The sequence below is a fragment of the Terrapene carolina genome, unplaced genomic scaffold (genome assembly GCF_002925995.2).
Source record: "Terrapene carolina triunguis isolate 2854851 unplaced genomic scaffold, T_m_triunguis-2.0 Scaffold42, whole genome shotgun sequence".
Lineage (NCBI taxonomy): Eukaryota > Metazoa > Chordata > Testudines > Emydidae > Terrapene > Terrapene triunguis.
In genome coordinates, this window is record NW_020664393.1 from 63,266,017 (window position 1) to 63,284,376 (window position 18,360).

Genomic DNA, 18,360 nt, shown 5'->3' on the forward strand with positions numbered 1-18,360 from the left:
ACAAAGATCTGGGTTTGGCCTCTGCACCAATTTGTTATTAACTCAGCATTCTTGTGAATTTATCCAGCAGCAACTAGCTGCTAGAAGAGCCATTTCCACACTAGGATACAATCTTAGTTACTATGCTACAATATAGTAGCTTCTTTACATGATAGAAGGATGGTAAAGATGATCTAGGTTAGACTGCAATCAGTGGAAGGCAACAGAAGTTTGTCCCATACACTGCACAAAGCCTCAACCTAGAGCAGCCTAGTAGTTCAGATTAAAAAAAAGAGGCACTATAAGAAGTTGCACAAGGATTGTTTCAAGAATTAAGTCTATAGAAGTACAATAAAATAAGCCATGGGGAGGAGGAAGAGGAGTTAATAGGGCAGGGAGTTCAATGGAGGAACCTGTCCTCACCATAGAAGACTGGTTTAGATTGACAGGATTAAACTAGCTTGGCCAACAGCTTGTTGGCAGAAGATGGCAAAGTACCTACTAGATTCTGACAAGCCAAGTTGTACAAGATTGTATAGCTAAGATTACAGATCTAGAAAGTTGCATTCAGAGCCAGCATTCTACAATTTAGAATGCAATTTCAGCTCAAGATGATTTATAGCAAGTGCTGCATTTTCCTACATTAGCCCTCCATACTTAAAATTGCTTAATGGAAGTGGTTAGCAGGAGGCTACAAGGTTAATTTTAAGTGCCTGCTAGAGCAAGCACAACTTGCAAGTCAAGTGACAGATTGTTAATCTCTATGGTAGGGGAGGAACCAAGTTTCTTGAACCACAATTTAAGAACTTGCATCCCACTAGATCTTAACAGCACTCTTGAAAGGCAGCAATGTGTTCTTGTACAAGTAAATGCAGAGCCTTTAGGTTAACGTGTGCAGACTGCACAATGGAAGAGAGGAAGGAAGGTGAAGGATTGCCACAAATGGTCTCCTGAAACATGGTTTCTTCTTCCTTTTTTGGTAGTGCTATGGCAGTTTTTGATCCTGTTATAGTTTTGCACATCACTAAGAGCTTTGGAAAAAAAATTCAGAGACTCTAAATTTTAGTCCACTGTCCCATCTAAAAATGACTAGGTGTTTATTCTACATGCCTAGCTTCATTTTAAGAGTTCTTAGTCACTTTGGATTGCTCTATTGATTAAGACTAGCTTCAGAGCAGCACTGTTTTGAAGGAGGAGAGGTGCTTAAAGGCACTGGGACATTGAGGGAGCAGGCTTGTTGGATATTCTGTTTTGGGGAAATTCTTAAATGCATTTTATGCTACACCTGTGTCAAACAAGGCCTTGGGGGAGGCTAAGTGTGTGCGTGGGGGGGGGGGGGGAAGAGAGAAGAAAGGAGAAAAATCTGAGTCTGTTTCTAGTAGTAGTAACAAGTATTTTGGTTTGGTAATTTAGGATGTGACCCACCACAAGCTCTGTGCATAGTTACATATCCAATTTAACATATACTAAAATGATTTTTCAAACACCAGACAGCGGACTAGATTTTAACATTGAGATTTGTTTTGTACCTTCCTATGGAGTTACCCAAAGGTGAACAAGCTTCTGCTAGTTAGACCTAGACATGTCTTGTTTTATGAGCCATCACTTAATATTGAAGTATTAAGTAGTTGACACTGGGAGGGGAAGAGTTCAGTAACTAGAGATTTTTGATAATTAAAAAAGGCAGCATTATGGCTCAGCATTTGCAGCTAAATTTTTACTTCCAGTTAAGGGACAAGACTAGACCAGACAGCTTTAATTCTCATTTAATAATTTTTGCATATAGATTAGGTTCAACGCATCAGTCTTCATTTAGCTGTGAAATTAAGAACAAAAACAAAAAAAGACAGTGGTTTAGCAATGTAATTAACAGGTTGCTATAGTAGCACCCGAGTATATTAGAGGTTAGGGTCCTTATGCATTACCTTGTGGTATGATCGCATCCAATTCATTTACTTTTCCATAAGGACTGCCCCAGAAGATACATGCCCATGCATATGATATGCCTCAACACTGCGACCTGAAGAGAGAAAATAAGTCTCAAGAGTCTGACCAGCCCACAGCAAAGCTGTTTGTTAGACTTCAGGTATGAGCATTATTCCTCAGAGGTCTAAGTTATACTCCATCTGCAGTTAATACTTTGACACATTGTGTATGTCAAACTATGTCAGTAAAGCTTGTTGCATCAAGAATCCATTAGAGTGCAAGACCTGTGCATCACTAGCACACGAGTTAAACTTCTTGATCCACTTACCAAGCCTCTGTTTTCTAGGAATGCATCTCCTTGCACAAAGAAGATCTGAAGCTGGCCGCCTAGCATCACATATCACCACACTGCAGTGGAAGTATATCTACAAGATAATGAAGTTATGTTATTGTTGGAAGAAGCGCAGTTGCTATAATGTTTCTTTCATGGATTTGAAAAGTCATGCTCATTGTTTTCATCTTGCCTTCCCCCTACAAAGTCACTCTGGCAACCTCCAGGAAGGTTTGTTAGAGGTAGAGACAGGTTAAGCCTTTGTAATAGTACTTGTTTTATACAGGCATTCCAGGCTCATTAGTGCCTTGACTAGCACCTCTAGCCTTTCTAAGTGCCACTCACCTGTTCTAGTAGTGCATTTCCATCTTGCATGAACGTGAACATTTTCACCTCAAATCTCTTCAGATGAGTGGGAAACTTCACTCTTGAGTCACTGTCCACTTTGTGGAAGATTGTTTGATGGGAGTCCTCTGCATTTTCACAGCTTGGAGACGCAAGAAGAGAGTTAGAGGCCTTAGATTAGCAAGCTACATGTGTCAATATAGCAACATCAAGCAGAAGAGTCAAAAATCCCTGCTAGCTAGGGCGATAGTGGATGTAGCACAGTGGTAAAGGATCTGTGCCACAAAAATCCAGGTCTGTCCTTGCTCTCAGGTGGAGAGTGCCCAGTCTTGGAGACCCATGGTGTTTGTATTGCAGCAGAAATGATGTACAAGTGATGACTTGTGTAGGAACTCCATTGTCCCTTCTGACGACTTTGAGGGCATAGTAACTGTTTTAGTTCAGAGCTAAAGTAAAATTTCCCTCTAGTTTAGGTTAATACTTGGAGGGAATCCAGGGAGCCATTTCAGATTTTGGTAGGGGGCAACTTTAGAGTTCTCAGGTGCCTACATAGCCCCTGGAATCAGTTTTTTCCTGCGCAGATAACTTAGGAGCATTATCAATTTAATTCCTGTATTAAGATATAGGAACATGAATTAAAGCCATATTCTAAACTTCTATACAGAATTTAGAACAAAGATGAGATATGATGTATTCTGATCTCAAGCCTGAGGTATCAGTTTTAGAGCCTTAACAGAAATCAGAAACTGAAGTTTGATACTTTGTACACTACCTTTAGTAGAGAAATAAGTTGGCTTACTGTTTCAGACACTGTTACTGCCATTGTGCAGTCTTTTTATTCCATTAAATTTCATTTTGACATAAAAATCATGCAAGTTCTTAAGGGGAATCTTATTTTGGCATATATGTTTACTGGTCATGTACATGACTAACATTTGACTCCATTACTGGCAGTATCAGACTTGACCTGCAGGTTTTGCACACATTAAGTTTACAGCTATAACTTAATACAATTTGAAAATAAGCAGCCATCATCTGCAATGTGTAAAGTTGAGGGTTTTTTGATATTGGCACTAAGGTGAGTACAAGTTTACATTCTAGAAGGATATTATTTGATTGTACCGCTTTAAATTATGAATGACAAAGCAAGTGTTAAAAGTAGTCATAATTATGCCAACCAGGACAGGTTAGGTATTTTAGAACTCACTACCTCGAAGAATTAAAAGTTTAAGCATGAGAGAAATAAAGTTGACATGCAGACCAGTAAACCTCCCCCCCCCCACCCCCACACACTAATCCTGAGTGAACTTTAGTCTTTCAAAGAAACAGAATGTAGGTGCATTGCACATTGACAGGAAAAGGGGAGAAGTACCACCACAAGTGTGCTGGGGCAGTGTCAGTACTTAGTCTCCAGGTGAGCACTCAGGAGCTTGAATGCTTGTTCAGTACAGCAGCAGCCACAGCTCCCACTCCTGAGTGAGATGCTCCCCATCCCCTCACTCCAGCTCATATGAGACTGTGCAGCAGAACAGGAGGCAGGCTTCTAGTCCTAAGCAGTGTAGCCAGTGGCTACACTGTGGCAGGGGGTGGGGGGAAAGAGTCTAGAGCAGTACAGCTGCAGACAGCAGCAGGGGGAAGAGTAGTATGAGACCTCAGGGGAGGAAGGAATTTTGTTACCTGTCTAGAATGATAGACCACTGTGGGCTGCTGTCTCTGTCCTGGGAAGTAGTAGCCCAACAGTCTTCTAGATACAGATCTAGCTGTGGATCTTCAGAATGGAGCAGTTCCACTTCAAAATACAGTGCCTCTTTTAAGTATTTTACCACAGGATACTCTATCTCCTTGTAGGAGTCAGAATAAGACTTATCTAGAAGTGAGATTAAGAAGAAGTTGTCATCTTGATGTATTAGAGGAGCCCTCCTTCCAGAGCCATGGTTCCAGCCCCCACAGTCCTCACCCACCTACACAATCTCATTTTGCTACAGCAGCAGTTTAAGGATGAGCACATGGGTGTGAAGGGACAGTCTGGAGAATGGGAATTAAATAATCAGGGCAAGGGGGGGGGAAGGGAGGATTTGCAGATGAGACCCCTCCCCTGGATCTACTATGGGGTGGGGCTGTCAACTGGCTCATTTACAGAGACACTTTGGACAGTGAATTTCAGATTGGAGCAAGGACTTTAAGCCATCCTTGATAAGAGTGGCATGGCCAGAGTTATAGTTCATGCTTATCTTCTCTTGCCCACTTGTGTTTCCATCCTTACAAAGATGGATGGACTTCTTTGGGGTGGGTTGTGACTTCACATTTGTCAATACCATCCCTTAGTACAGAGTCCCAGCAGTGTAGGATGTTAAGGTGCAAAGAGAATTGCTTCTGGAAGGGTCTACATTTCTAAAATTAGATGGAGGGAGGGTGCCTATGCACTTACTAGAAATTGGGGGTGGGATGGGTGGAATATTGTGCCACCACTATAATCATAGTGACAATAGTGGTGCATATTGCATCCTAGGGTCAGTCACTTCCTGCTACTCTTATAACCACCCTCCCCACCCCCTAGAAAAGTCAGCTCTTACGCTGCTCAGCATGGTCATCCTTACCTTTGAACAGCCTCAAGCTTAGAGCAAGAGAGCCAAACCCTGGCTCGATACTGGGTGCTGGGTTGTTTTTGGAGCTGTACTGGACAACGATGGTCTCATTTATCATATATTGACATGCACACTTCAGTCTGGGAGTGGGAAGTAGAGTTTAGAGATGGTTATCAATGTTTAAAGAAACAACCCTTCCCCTTTTATCTGTACAGCAGTACTTACTGGTATATTGGTGTAATACTGCCAGGTCTGAAGTAGGAGACATCATTCTCATAGGTCATAACAGTGTTCTCAAACTGAAAGAAGCAGGCATTTAGCTGGAGACTATTAACACCAAAAGCAAGTCGAGTTAAGTTGCTAGAAGTACCCAAGTGCTGCAACAGCTACTGTAGTTACCACATTAGCTATGGTGGCAAAGGTCAATAATCACCTGCACTCAGCCAAGACCTAGTATTAGAACAGTATCATTTTCTTCAACCACCAGAGAGATCATTGGGTAATGTGCACATTAGTGTTGCCAGTATTCACAAACAGCATAAAAGCCAGTAAGTCCAGGGTGTCATGCTGTGCAGTGAAAGGGTGTTATGTGCCCAATGAAAGCAGTAACTGAACTCTATGGTAGTTCAGTATTGACTGTATTCTGTATGAGACATGTTGCATTAAAAGTTGCCTGATGTGGCTTGATTACTTGGTAATGTTACCAAGTAATCTAAGTCTTACTCCTATGTAATGTATAGATGGTAATCTTTGGTGCAGGAAGCAGCCTGCGTTTCTTCAATGGGTCCCCTCTACTAATCCTGCTTCAGCCATTGGCTCACCACTACAATAGAAGTGGTAGCAACACCTGCCTCTGAAACAGGTGATGGAGTTTACAAAACCTGGTCTTCATTCTCTATGAATGAGAGACATGGTTTGTTGGTCAGATGGTGCAGCCATCCTAAACTCATGCTATCAAAACCTTTGTAACTAGGTAGAATGTAGTCTTCAGTTTGAGCCTGAAGAGGGCCAGAATCCTTTCAAGTGTTAAGGAGGCACCTGATGAGCCAGAGAATGTAGTAGGTGGGACAGAGGTCAAGATCATGGCTAGGACCACCTAAAGAGGAAGGTGGTACTGGTTTCTGGAAAGCCAGCTATCAACATCTCACAGTTATGTTCTGCAAAACAAGCTATGGCTCTTGCCATCTAAGCCAACCAGGTACAGATGGAATGTCAGGGTGGTTCCTTTACCTTTCTACTTGTTCCACAGGTGTTCACATTGAATATGAATGTTGCACTCTTCTCAGTCACTGTAACAGGCCTGCATCGTTTGTCTCTCAAGACAAATAAGCTGGTATCCAGATCTGTGATTCCTGTTAGCTTTATTGCAGTGATAGCCATTGTTCCATTTGGCAGGCAGTCTGAAGACAAGCAGACATCCATTGTGGGTGTATATTCAGCACACTCTCCTACACCCCTCCCCCCACCCCAGCAGAGAGCCAGCATTACCAGTCTAGATCATTTTGGTCAAGCATTCCAAGTAGGGTGGCAACAACAACAAAAGTGTACCTATTAGTTCTTTAGGTGAAAATCTGCAAGAGATTGAAAAGTCTGTCATGTCAGCATGAGTGTTATCCTTCATTGTTAAATGGAGTGAAGCTGTTATTCCAGAGGGATGAATATCCTAGGAGAGATAACAAGTTAATAGTTTATCAATAGGAGTTAGACAAGTGAGCTTTTATTTGGCATGCCAGGTCAGTTTAAAAAGCCAAAAGGGTGAAATCATGGCCCAGTTGTTACGGATGTCTTCAGTGAGACCAGGGCTTTATCCTTTGGCACAAGTCATGTGACTTGTCTCCAGATGAAGCATTTGCCCCTGGCTCCCACATTTGATGCCAACCGATTTATCATAGCTCTGCAGTGCATTGGAGGCCATGGACCAACCTAATCCACCTGTTCAAGCCTAGTGCTCTAGACACTGTTTTAATATAGAAAGGTTTGTAGGAGAGGCTTGGTCAGGTCAGACAAACCATTAAGGGAGAAGCTACCTAGTAATTCTGTGTAGTTTTGAAATCCATGATTAACTAGGACTCCAGTTTCTCAAGTAGTGTTTTCTGTTTGCTACTTCTGCAAACAAGAGGCTTTAGTGCCATGTTTGAGCTCTTTGTAAGGGCTCATGTTGCACCAAGTTTAGTGGAGTACTGTTGGTACGGTTTATCAGCATAATTAACCCTGGTAGAGTGAAGTTGAGGTGGGGGGTGGGGGAAGAAATCTGGTCTTTGGTTAGGAGTGCAAGGTATAGCACAAGTGTCCCACGGGCATTTATTCTGGCATGAGAAGTTCCACCACCTGTGGCAAGATACCTACAGCAACTCAAGATTTGTTCCATTTCTGATTCAGCTGCCATATTAGGTTGGCATTTCACAATACTGGCAAGTTTAAAGCCCAACATATTGGGAGAGCTAGATGCAGAGAATTTTAGGCACCCAAGTCTGAGGGTGCTAAAGGAGTTGGCTGATGTGATTGCAGAGCCAATCATCTTTGGAAACTCATGGCAATCGTGGGAAGTCCTGGATGACTGGGAAAAGGCTAATTTAGTGCCCATTGGGGGTGGGGGGAGGGGAGGAGAGAAGGGAGGAAGAATCATGGAGCAGGCCCTCAAGGAATCAATTTTGAGGCACTTGAGAGGAAAGTGATCAGGAACAGTCAGCATGGATTCACCAAGGGCAAGTCATGCCTGACTAACCTAGCCTTCTATGAGGAGAAGACTGGCTCTGTGGATGAGGGGAAAGCAGTGGACATGTTATTCCTTGTATCAAAAGCTTTGCTAAAGTCAGTCTCCCACAGTATTCTTGCCAGCAAGGTAAAGTATGGGCTGGATGAATGGACTATAAGGTGGATAGAAAGCTGGCTAGATCATTGGGCTCAACTGGTAGTGATCAATGGCTCCATATCTAGTTGGGGTCACTCTGCTTGATACTGGCTGCCAAGGGTCAGTCCTGGGGCTGGTTTTGTTCAATATCTTAATGATCTGGAGGGTGGTGTGGATTGCACCATCAGCAAGTTTGCAGATGACACTAAACTGGAGGAGTGGTAGATATGCTGGAGGGTAGGGAATAGGCTACAGAGGGACCTAGACAAGTTAGAGGATTGGGCCAAAAGAAATCTGAGGTTCAACAAGGACAAGTGCAGAGTCCTGCACTTAGGATGGAAGAATCCCATGCATTGCTACAGACTAGGGACTGAGTGGCTAGGCAGTAGTTATGCAGAAAAGGACCTAGGGGTTACAGTGGAAGAAACACTGGATAAGCGTCAGTGTGCCCTTCTTGCCATGAAGGTTAATGGCATTTTGGGCTGTATAAGTAGGAGCATTGCCAGCAGATTGGGGAACCTGATCATTCCCCTCTATTTGACATTGGTGAGGCCTCATTTGGAGTACTGTGTCCAGTTTTGGGCCCCACACTACAAGGATGGGGGGGGGAAATCAGAAAGTCCAGTGGAGGGCAACAAAAATGATTAGGGGCTGGAGCATGACTTATGAGGAGAGGCTGAGGGAACTGAGATTTAGTCTGCAGAATAGAAGTCGGGGGGGGGGGAATTTGATAGCTGCTTTCAACTACCTGAAAGGGGGTTCCAAAGAGGATGGATCTAGACTGTTCTCAGTGGTAGCAGATGACAGAACAAGGAGTAATGGTCTCAAGTTGCAGTGGGGGAGGTTTAGGTTGGCTATTAGGAAACACTATTTCATTAGGAGGGTGGTGAAGCACTGGAATGGGTTACCTAGGGAGGTGGTGGAATTTCCTTTGAGATTTTTAGGGTCAGGCTTGACAAAGCCCTGGCTGGGATGATTTAGTTGGGGGATTGGTCTTGCTTTGACCACAGGGTTGGACTAGATGACCTCCTGAGGTCCCTTCCAACCCCGATATTCTATGATTGAGTCAAAAATTTAGACCTTCAAAGCCTCCTGCTCAATTGGTGCCTAACCCTCTAGGCATCTAAAATTTCTGCCCATGTACTGGCAGCAATCTGCTTAAGTCCTAATGCTAAGCTACTTGGCACTTCATTCATGCCAAAGTTCCATCATAACTGAACTATGTTCCCCTTTCCTAAACTACCTGCAGGGACCAATCCAATAGGCCTACTTAGAAGCAGAGTAGCTGATTGGACCCTGCAGACAGCTGGAAGGAAGGTGTAGTGCCACCTTGGTACTGTGTGGTACTGGGTAGAATAAGTGGAAAAATCCAGGCTCAAATTCCTACACTGGAGCAGGAACTTTTCACCAGCATCTCCTACACCCTGGGCTCCTGAGGACTGTTGATTCCACTCAGGACTACTTCCTAGACTGTGGCTCTCAGTCTTTCCAAACTATTTCAGGAGTCTGATTGGTATCATGTACCCTCAAGTTTCACTTCAAGTACTTGCTTACCAAAAAAAAAAAAAAAAAAGTAGATGCAATACAAAGTGTCACAGCACACTTAGTAAATTAAGCAATTCTGCAGTCTCATTTTTACCATATTATAAATCAATTAGAATAGATATTGTACTTATTTCAGGGTACAGTATATAAAGTGTAAACAAGTCATGGTCTATGAAATTGTTTTCTACTGACTTCATGAGCGTTTTATGTAGCCCATTGTAAAACTAGGCATCTAGAGGAATTTATGTACCCCAGAAGACCTGTGTACCCCTGTGCCAAGAGACTTAGGCTCAGCATTCCAATGTTGGGCTAAAATCCTTTGAGAAGACTAACCCTAAGTTGTTTGCTGGAAGGGTTTCCCCCTCCCTACTGACAGGATTCTGGAATTCTAGCTCCCCTCCCACCAGTTATAGTGGGCTAGACACCATGCATGTTTGGTTCTCTTTACCTCATATAGTACATGAGGTGCATAAAGAGGAACACGAATTGTGAAGTGGGTGCCGTTGTCATCCAGTCCATAGTTGTGCTTCTGAGCAGCATCTGGTGATAGGCTCAGGTTTGAAATGAAGGGCAGCCAGTTTTGATCCACATTGCCACGAACAACTGTTAGATAGAGGTTGTCATCATCACAGAATCCTCTTGCACTAGGCAACACTGTAACAGATGGAGATGATCATTCGTACGTGGAATATTAGTATTTTGCCTGACAAGGACACTCTATTGACTTAATCTGAGTTGCACCATAAGGGTGGGGGTGACCATTTGTCTTGGTCTTGTTACCTGCATCCTTGACAGGAGAGATGGTTATGACTGGAACAGTGAAGGTCTCATGTGTTGGCTGTACTATGAATCCAAGTGTAACATTCAGAGTATAGAGTCTAGTGTCCTCTGTTAAGTACTGGGAGAGAGACAGCATCAAGTCACATTTAGAAACTCCAAGCAGTAGAGGGTCACAACATGTGCATTAGGTACTAAACAAACAGATACCTCTTTCTTAATGCTAGGCACATCAAATGGGGTTTCTATTACATAGCCTTTGCTTCCATTAGGGTATCTAGTCTCATAGACTTTGTATCCATGCTGAAGGGCCTCAGGCACAGTTACAGTTGTATCATCTATGGTCAAGTTCACCAGTTCCACATCTGGGAGGAATGTTCCAATGGTCACGTTGACCAGCCTAATGCTGGAGTTGGTATCTAGGAAGAAGTGGTGTGGTGTTAGGCCTTTGCTAAAAATGAAGTGTGAGCTTAGCGTTCATTCAGTTACTTACTGTTTGTTATGGTGGGTGGTACAAGTTTAAAGGGAGTTTCTATTTTCTTGATGATGGTATGCTTGGTCACTCCCCACCTGTTGTCTTCCCACTGATGTTCCAAAAACAGATTAATGTAGTATTTTGTCCCATGCTGTCCCTCACTCACATGGGTCTGAAAGGTCAAGTTGTAGGTTCAGTATACTATGTTAGATACTCAGAGTTGCATACAGTATGTAGTTTCAGGAGCAGTAAGGTGAACTGACAAAAAACCATTTACTTGTGCTAACAGTAGCATACTAGGTTGCAGTTGCATTATCCTGCTTTTCTGGGACAGCTCTGTACAGGAGCAGAAATAAGGGGGCAGGTGCTTCTCAACTCCAAACTGCTCAATCCATATCCCTGTCCCCTCTCCTCCTCCCCCCCCCATACTGCTAGCTTTATGCTCTTCCAAGTTTAGTCCCCTCAGATCAAAGACCTTCTACAGAAATGGGGAGGGGGGGAGTTGTCTCTCAAAGTCATTAAGTGGCAAATGAAGAGCCACATGGGTTCCAAGGATGTTCAACCCTCATTGATATTATGAGACAGCCATGGCCAACTGGAAGAGCTAGTCTATCAGGTGCAGTGTTGAGAGCTCCCCAGGTCAGTGTTAATATGTGGAGAATTGAAAAGTGGGGGCATAACACCCCCTCCCCTAAAGTCCCCTTTTCCACTCACATTGGATTTATGGAGACTGGTAGGGAGGATTCCCCATCCAGCATTAGCCTTCTGCTTGTAGCTCAGACTGACAGGCATCCACTAACCTTGTAATAGCCACCTTCTGCACCTATGGGCATCTGGATGGTAATTTCATTTGTATTGTTGGATAGCACATATTTCCTGGAAGCAATTTCTCTGGCAGAAAGTTTGTGAAGATCCACACCAATTTCAACAAGGAGATCATTGAAGCTAGTTGCCCCAGCAGAGAGGGTTTGGAGGTTTTTTGGAATGGTCCATATAATTGTGTCATCTGTATAATCCACCCCATCTTAAAGAATATTAGGCATTTCCATTAGTATCAAGAGCAGTACTTAAGGGAGTTAGCAGCTAGGCATGTCTCAAATATCTTGAAGATGCGCTGAATGTTTAGCATTAGATTTAAAAGATTAAGTCTCACCTATAGGGCAGGCCACAGCAGTATCTACCATCAAGATCATCCATCGTTGCTTGTAGAATGTACTTGCTCTCACTGCAAAGAATGTCACTCCTCGAACCTGCAAGAGTAGATGCTATTAGAGCTGTGCAGTGAGAGCACACAGATGGTGAAGGAGTGCACCAACCTTGACTAGCTGTGCTTCTGCAGCATTGTATGGAGCTCTCAGCAAAATCCTAGTGTCTGTTGTATTGAGTCCATAGCCAGCATTCTGAGCATCACTCACTAGCAGAGCCTTCCTTCCAGTGGGCAGGTGAAATACTACTTGCCAAATAGACACTGCCCCAGCTGTTGCCTGAGGGAGACAAACAGCTCAAAAGTTTTGCCATGTGTCTTTATCAGACTACCTCACATTTCCATTCTCATTTACACTTGGAGACAAATTGAGACTCCAAGTGAGAGCCTTTGTATTCTCCTCCTTCCGCCCCCCAGTGTCAAAAAGCTCATCTTGCGGTCCTGGAAAGACAGTACTCCTTCTGCTAGGGTGCCTATAAACCTAGTGTTGTAGCTGTGTCAGTCCTAGGATATTAGGAGATAAGGTGGGTGAGGTAATGGTTTATTTTGGACCAATTTCTGAAGTTGGTCCAATAAAAGATTACCTCACCCATCTGGTCTCTATAAAAACCCAACATTTAAGCAGCTGTTTCTTCTGTGGTTCACTAACTTGTTTTTCAAACTGACCAGCTCATGGTTTCCTTGTGCTCCCTATCTACCAGGGGTATAATCTACCCATGGATTATGAATTTTGGATTATAGGTGGTCTTTATATAGTAGCTAGTACAATGGTGCACTGGCCTCAAGATGCTACTGAGGTAGTGATACCAGCCACCTCATTTGTGAGGCTATTCCTATCTTTCCTTCACTTGTCCTGTTGCTCTACATCTGATACCAGGAAGCTAGGAGATGTCTCTCTAGCTGTATCCTTCAGTCCAGGAGTTCTGAACTCTTCCTATATTTTTTTGGAGGCTGACTCCTCAGTGCATGCTTTCAATATATTGCTGGAGTAGTTGTAAATAGGACACATTGAGCCAGGAGTAACAACAGTAGCATCTAAACTTACTTCTGGAAAGGCTAGAGCCCAGTCCTCAGGTTCATCTTGGAGCAAGTCTGCTGTTATCTGTGGAACATTCCTCCTGACAGACACCTTGCAAAGGAACATCCACCATTAGTGACACCAAGTTCTAGTCTCCTGATCCCCACTATGTTAGGAACATTTGAGTTAGTGATCACATTCCCCTGGCTGGGAGTAACTTCTCCTTTTAGAATCTGAAGTTTGTTGCTTGAACTACCAAACAGCCTTTTATTAAAGGCTGATGGACAGAGGCTGTCCGGCTTCTCTGCATTTCACCAGTTGATTGTACCCTTTTCCTTTTAGTCTAGCTAGTGCACCTACTTCTCAGGTTTCACATTTCCAGTTAGGAAGTTGTTCTCTTGACAAAGAATAGAGAAATAACCATTTCCATTTTAGGGATGGACTCCCATACTTGGGAGTTCTCCTGGATACTGTTTTGATAAACCATTTGGCTTTAACCTATTTGACATTAAAATGTTGACAAGCTCAACATTTGATCACCTAACTTCCTAGAAATAAGCAATGCTTTAGGCAATACCCATTAATTTATTGGATAAAAAAGTCCTATTTTCAGGTGGGCCCTGGACTATTTGAATCCTATTACCACATGCAGTACATTCTGCTTATAATGCATAGTAGCCAAGTGTTTGGGTTCCCATCCAAGGCCCTATCCAGAGGACTCCTTTACAAGTTCCCCCCTTCCACATGGAAGATCAGTGCTTGGGATCTTACCTCCATGTAGTTAGTTTCACACACTAACTCTCTTGGATGCCATGGACTGTAAGGGCAACTCACAGTCTTCAAGTGAGTTAGAGCATTTTTCATATCTGGATTAGTAGCTGCTTGGATTTGTACTGTTACTGTATACACATCACTCTGCAGAGATGAAGCAAAAGCTCTTATTCAAGATACTCTGATTAGTGTGCCCAAACAGGTCCCCTCTCCCACCACCACCACCTCTTATTTGCTAATCCTAACTAGTGATGCAAATACTGCCCAATAAAAAGTGTTTAGGCATTACAACCAAATCATGTGTCCCAATAGACTAGATGAGTGCAGCACTTGAAGGGTATTTTGCATATCTCCAATACAAGTATTGCCTACAAGTCTAAAGTATTTGAGAGAGGATTCAGAGTCCTTGCCCCTTTCCAGCAGTCACCATGTTATAAAAGCAAGTGTCTGAAGTTGCAGAGGGAGAGGTCCAAATTAGATGAATTACATAGCTAGTCAGATATCAGGTTGCAGAGAAAGATCGTTACCTGCTGCTAGCAGGGCAGATAGCTATCTGTTCATATATTGGAGGGTAAAGTTTCTTCTGTGGCAATTAAACGGTCTTCATTCTTATGTTAGCACATTAGTTTGTCTACTACAACACACATTGATGTTTCTACCACAATATACCCCAATGCCCGGGAAAGAGCTCTGGGGAAGCTAGGCAGTGTTCTCTAAATGGCACTAGTTAGTAGACATGCAACATATTGCTACATTACAGTCTTTGTACAACTCCTTGGAAGTTGTAACTTTTATGTTGAAGGACAGACTAACATGCCCTACTTTTCTATTTTATTTATAGATACAGTAGGCTTACCTCAATATGAGTGTAGCAGCTTAGAATGGAAGCACGGAATTCAATGTTACCCCAATAATTATACTCTATTGTATAGCCACACTGTGCTGCCAGGGTCTCATCAATCTCCTGGGCTGTGCCAAACTGGTCTGTGAAAAGGTATTCAAGTATAGCGGTCAGAAGACCTTCAAGCTACACGCAAGGTCTGAGCTTTTTCTTGGACATGAGCATGCAAAGTTACTAGTTCATCCCAGAGAGCCATTCCAAGGTTACACTGTACAATAATCCCTTTTGTAGACTTTACGGTGACCATTGCTTTGGTGTCATACTTGGAAGACTTAACTGTAGCTGATTACCAGCATCATAATCAGACCCACATTTCCCTTTTTAATCTCAAGCACTAATCTTATAGCTGTGATTCAGTGCCTCAATTTCTCCCCCCATCCCAGTCAGCTGTTATACTGGCTGTGACCCAAGGTCACATGTCAGCAACTTGCTAGGCTATCATAGGCGTGAGAGTTAGTTACTTTGTGGCTTCCATCTTGCTGTAGTCCAATGCATGCATTAACAGAAAACCAAGGATCTATTTGATCACCAGGCTAACCAAGGTAGAGTTTAGTCCTTGGTGTTTACCTGGAACATTAATGGCCTATTTCATACTATTAGTGAATCTAAAATCTTGATCTTAATAAACCCAGATTTGGAGCTGTAGTAGGAAGAGTAGGTACAGTTACCATGACATCTGTGGAGAAGGTACAAATGAGGATTACCCACAAAACTCATTGATCAGATTAATAGTATAGTTAAAGTTTTTTTTTTTTTTGGGCTTCTCATTAGAAGTTACTTTAAATATTGTTGTGGTCTTACAATGGGAGACCCAGTGTAGATACTGCTATACAACATTCCAGGTATTACAGACTTGATGCCCCAATGCATGGTAGCCATAGGTAACCTAGAGTTTAGGTATTTATAAATGGGACATGCTGTTAAGAGGTAATAGGCATTTTCAAAGCTGCCTCTTATTCCTTCCACTTTCCCCAGTCTTTCCTTAAAGCTCATGCTCAGCTTACCAACAGCAGCGAAGATCAGATACTTGTCCTCAAAGTACTCTGCATTCAGTGCAACCCGCAAGAGGCTCCCCAGGCACTCTGAGCTCAGGGAGCCTGTAGAGATGTTAAGACAAAAAATAATTAGTAACTGTATCACCATAGGAGTCACTTGGATGCAAGATGCTAAGTTCTTTAGAAGTAGACTTCACTACTGAAATGCTGCCACTTCTGGGGTCAAACAGCAGCTCTATCAGTATATAGTTAAGACCATGGCCACCTGTAGTTTCACCAGGTTAGAGAAAACTCAAACCCATGCATGTATCAAGGGTCTGAGACCAACTGGCAGATGGCACAGGGATCCCATGGGTTTACCAGAAATGGTCATGTAATAGCTTTACTGAAAAAAAAAGTGTGTCACACTGGTCACTATAATTACTGCAAGATGTGTACAAACATTAAAAATTATATTCTACAAGTCTGCAGTTAGAACCAGGTCACTCAAAAGTAGCAGGTCTTGAGTGATGCTTCTCTAGATAGTGAAGAGATATACAGTGGTCCACCATGGAGATATTCCTGTTGTATGACAACTATATTTGACTTAGAAGGCTAATGACTTCTGAAGTCTCTGCCAGAGTTTAACAGGAACAGCAGGGGAAGGGAACCCTATTTTGAGGTGAACATTAAATGCCTGTTCAGAGTTTCTTTCTGCAACCTCAAATATACTAGGTGTCCTTCACCTAGGAGTAACCAGATAGTGGATTTGCTTCATGAAAGATCTCAGCCAGGCTTAGTCAGCAACACTAGAATAACTTTGTGTGAGAACTTGTCAGTTAGATTCAGGTGCAAGAATGCATGGTTACATATAAAAACAAAGTCATAACATTTGACTAGTCTCTTAAATTTCCTTTTTAATAGTTGAGCTCAAGTGCTGTGCATAGTACAAGAGCAGTGATCTAGAGTAAGACTGGTAAACTGCTTTTATGAACAGAGGATCTGGGATTTCGGGGGGGGGGGGGGGGGGGCAGCATTCAGTCATGAGGGGCTGGATACCACAGGGGGACACTTTGAAGTGACTTGGGGCTGGGGTGATCTATTATCAACCTGCAAGTTAGGAACAATCCTAGGTTGAGAAAACAAAACTAACAGTTTGAGAACAGAAGGCTCTAAGTTGCTGCCTTGAGCTGAATATCTAATGTAGAGTCACTGTTCTCCAGGAGGCGTTTTAGAAGCAAACCCAGTTATAAGTTAGGGACTCAGTCCCACAGACTGTCCTTCATGGGAATCACTTTACACACAAGTTTCAGAGTAGTAGCCCTGTTAGTCTGTATCAGCAAAAACGATGAGTCCTTGTGGCACCTTAGAGACTAAAATTTATTTGGGCATAAGCTTTTGTGGGCTAGAACCCACTTCATGAGATGCATGAAGAGGGGGGGGGGGAGAAAAAACCACACACCAAAAATAAAAAACACAGGAGCAGGTATAAATATATGAAAGGATGGGGGTTGCTTTACCAAGTGTGAGGTCAGTCTAACAAGATAAATCAATTAACAGAAACATAACTTTTGAAATGGCAAGAGAGTGGCCCATTAGACAGTTGACAAGAAGGTGTGAGTAACAGTAGGGAGAAGTTAATCCCACAGAAGTCAGGGACTATTCACATGCAGAGCTACAGGAATAAGTGTTTGCAAGGCAGAAGCATTAGAAGGGTCTTTCTGACAAGTTATAAGATCACTCAGACAAGACACAGGAAATTGTGATGCTAGAGAGAGAATGACTATACCCTGGTAATGAGGGCACTTAGGTTCCAAGTCTCCTACTCAATGACTATGTGAGACTTTAAGTGAAAGAGCTTCACTAGGAGAAACTGAGGAAGCCCCACATGAGAATCTTATAACCCAATTGTTGGGGTACTTGAGAGGTGGAGACCCCTGTTCAAGTCCTCTCTCACACACCCCCAACCCCATCAAGGTGGGGGGGCAGAAGGGAGACCCAGGCTCAATTCCCCATATTTGAAACTTCAGTGAGGGAGGCACCATTTCTAAGGGCCGGGGGGGGGGGGGGTCTGATCCATTAGGACTGCTCAGAGCAGTCCTACTGCATTGATCTCGCCGTGAAAGATAAGTGGGAAGGGTATTTTGAGGATCATGCTAGAGGTGCAATCCCCAGCTTCAGAAGACACTGTCAGAAAGGCTAGGTACTTACAGCATCTAATGTCTCACATTGTTGCAGCTACATTGTTTTTAGTGCTCTAGTTTGATCAGAGCTAGTGCAAGTATGTCTTGAGCTGGGCCTCACGGAACTCTAGGTGTAGCCATATCCTTAGAACAGTTTTATTTGGGCTGTGCACTTCTCTAGAGTGTGCAAGTGTATGGGACAGTATTAAGTACTCTAGTCTCTAGGTAGAAGTTCATAGGTTAGAGCAAGTTGTCTACTGAGACAAGAGACTCAAATAGAACCACCACACACCTGGCCAGTGCTTACAGCAGCCACATGCCTTCCCTAGCACCAAACTGGAGCATTGAAGCAAAACACCATTTACTGAAAAGCCACAGAGGGGGGATGAAATCTATTTGCCTGCATTTCAAGGTAGTTCAAAGTTATTTACCTGGCCTGTCTTGAGTCCATATTTCAGAGGCTAATACACCTATTAGGAACAACCTGCAAGAGAA

At 43.0% G+C, this 18,360-nt stretch overlaps 1 protein-coding gene across 1 annotated transcript; it reads right to left on the reverse strand.

Annotated features, from left to right (window-relative positions):
• Positions 1 to 803: 803 nt before the first annotated feature.
• Positions 804 to 15,851, reverse strand: LOC112105730 (zona pellucida sperm-binding protein 2-like). The gene is made up of 19 exons (XM_029911871.1): positions 15,713 to 15,851; positions 14,664 to 14,791; positions 13,808 to 13,951; positions 13,064 to 13,147; positions 12,131 to 12,298; positions 11,968 to 12,064; positions 11,615 to 11,838; positions 10,833 to 10,986; positions 10,550 to 10,758; positions 10,343 to 10,460; positions 10,011 to 10,216; positions 6,715 to 6,829; positions 6,397 to 6,566; positions 5,392 to 5,465; positions 5,179 to 5,306; positions 4,259 to 4,448; positions 2,582 to 2,723; positions 2,234 to 2,330; positions 804 to 982 (listed from the first exon to the last, which is right to left on the reverse strand). The coding sequence occupies exons 1-19, from the start codon at positions 15,849 to 15,851 to the stop codon at positions 804 to 806; spliced, it is 2,766 nt and encodes a 921-aa protein (XP_029767731.1).
• Positions 15,852 to 18,360: the final 2,509 nt, after the last annotated feature.

What these genes read in the sequence shown, in the direction of transcription:
- LOC112105730 (XM_029911871.1), bottom strand. Translation starts at nt 15,851, where the DNA reads ATGGTGATACAGTTACTAATTATTTTTTGTCTTAACATCTCTACAGGC. An exon ending in GCTGCTACACTCATATTGAG is followed by an intron (nt 13,952 to 14,663) that starts GTAAGCCTACTG and finishes TCATCTCTGCAG; the next exon opens with AGTGATGTGTATACAGTAAC. An exon ending in GTGAAACTAACTACATGGAG is followed by an intron (nt 13,148 to 13,807) that starts GTAAGATCCCAA and finishes TTCCTTTGCAAG; the next exon opens with GTGTCTGTCAGGAGGAATGT.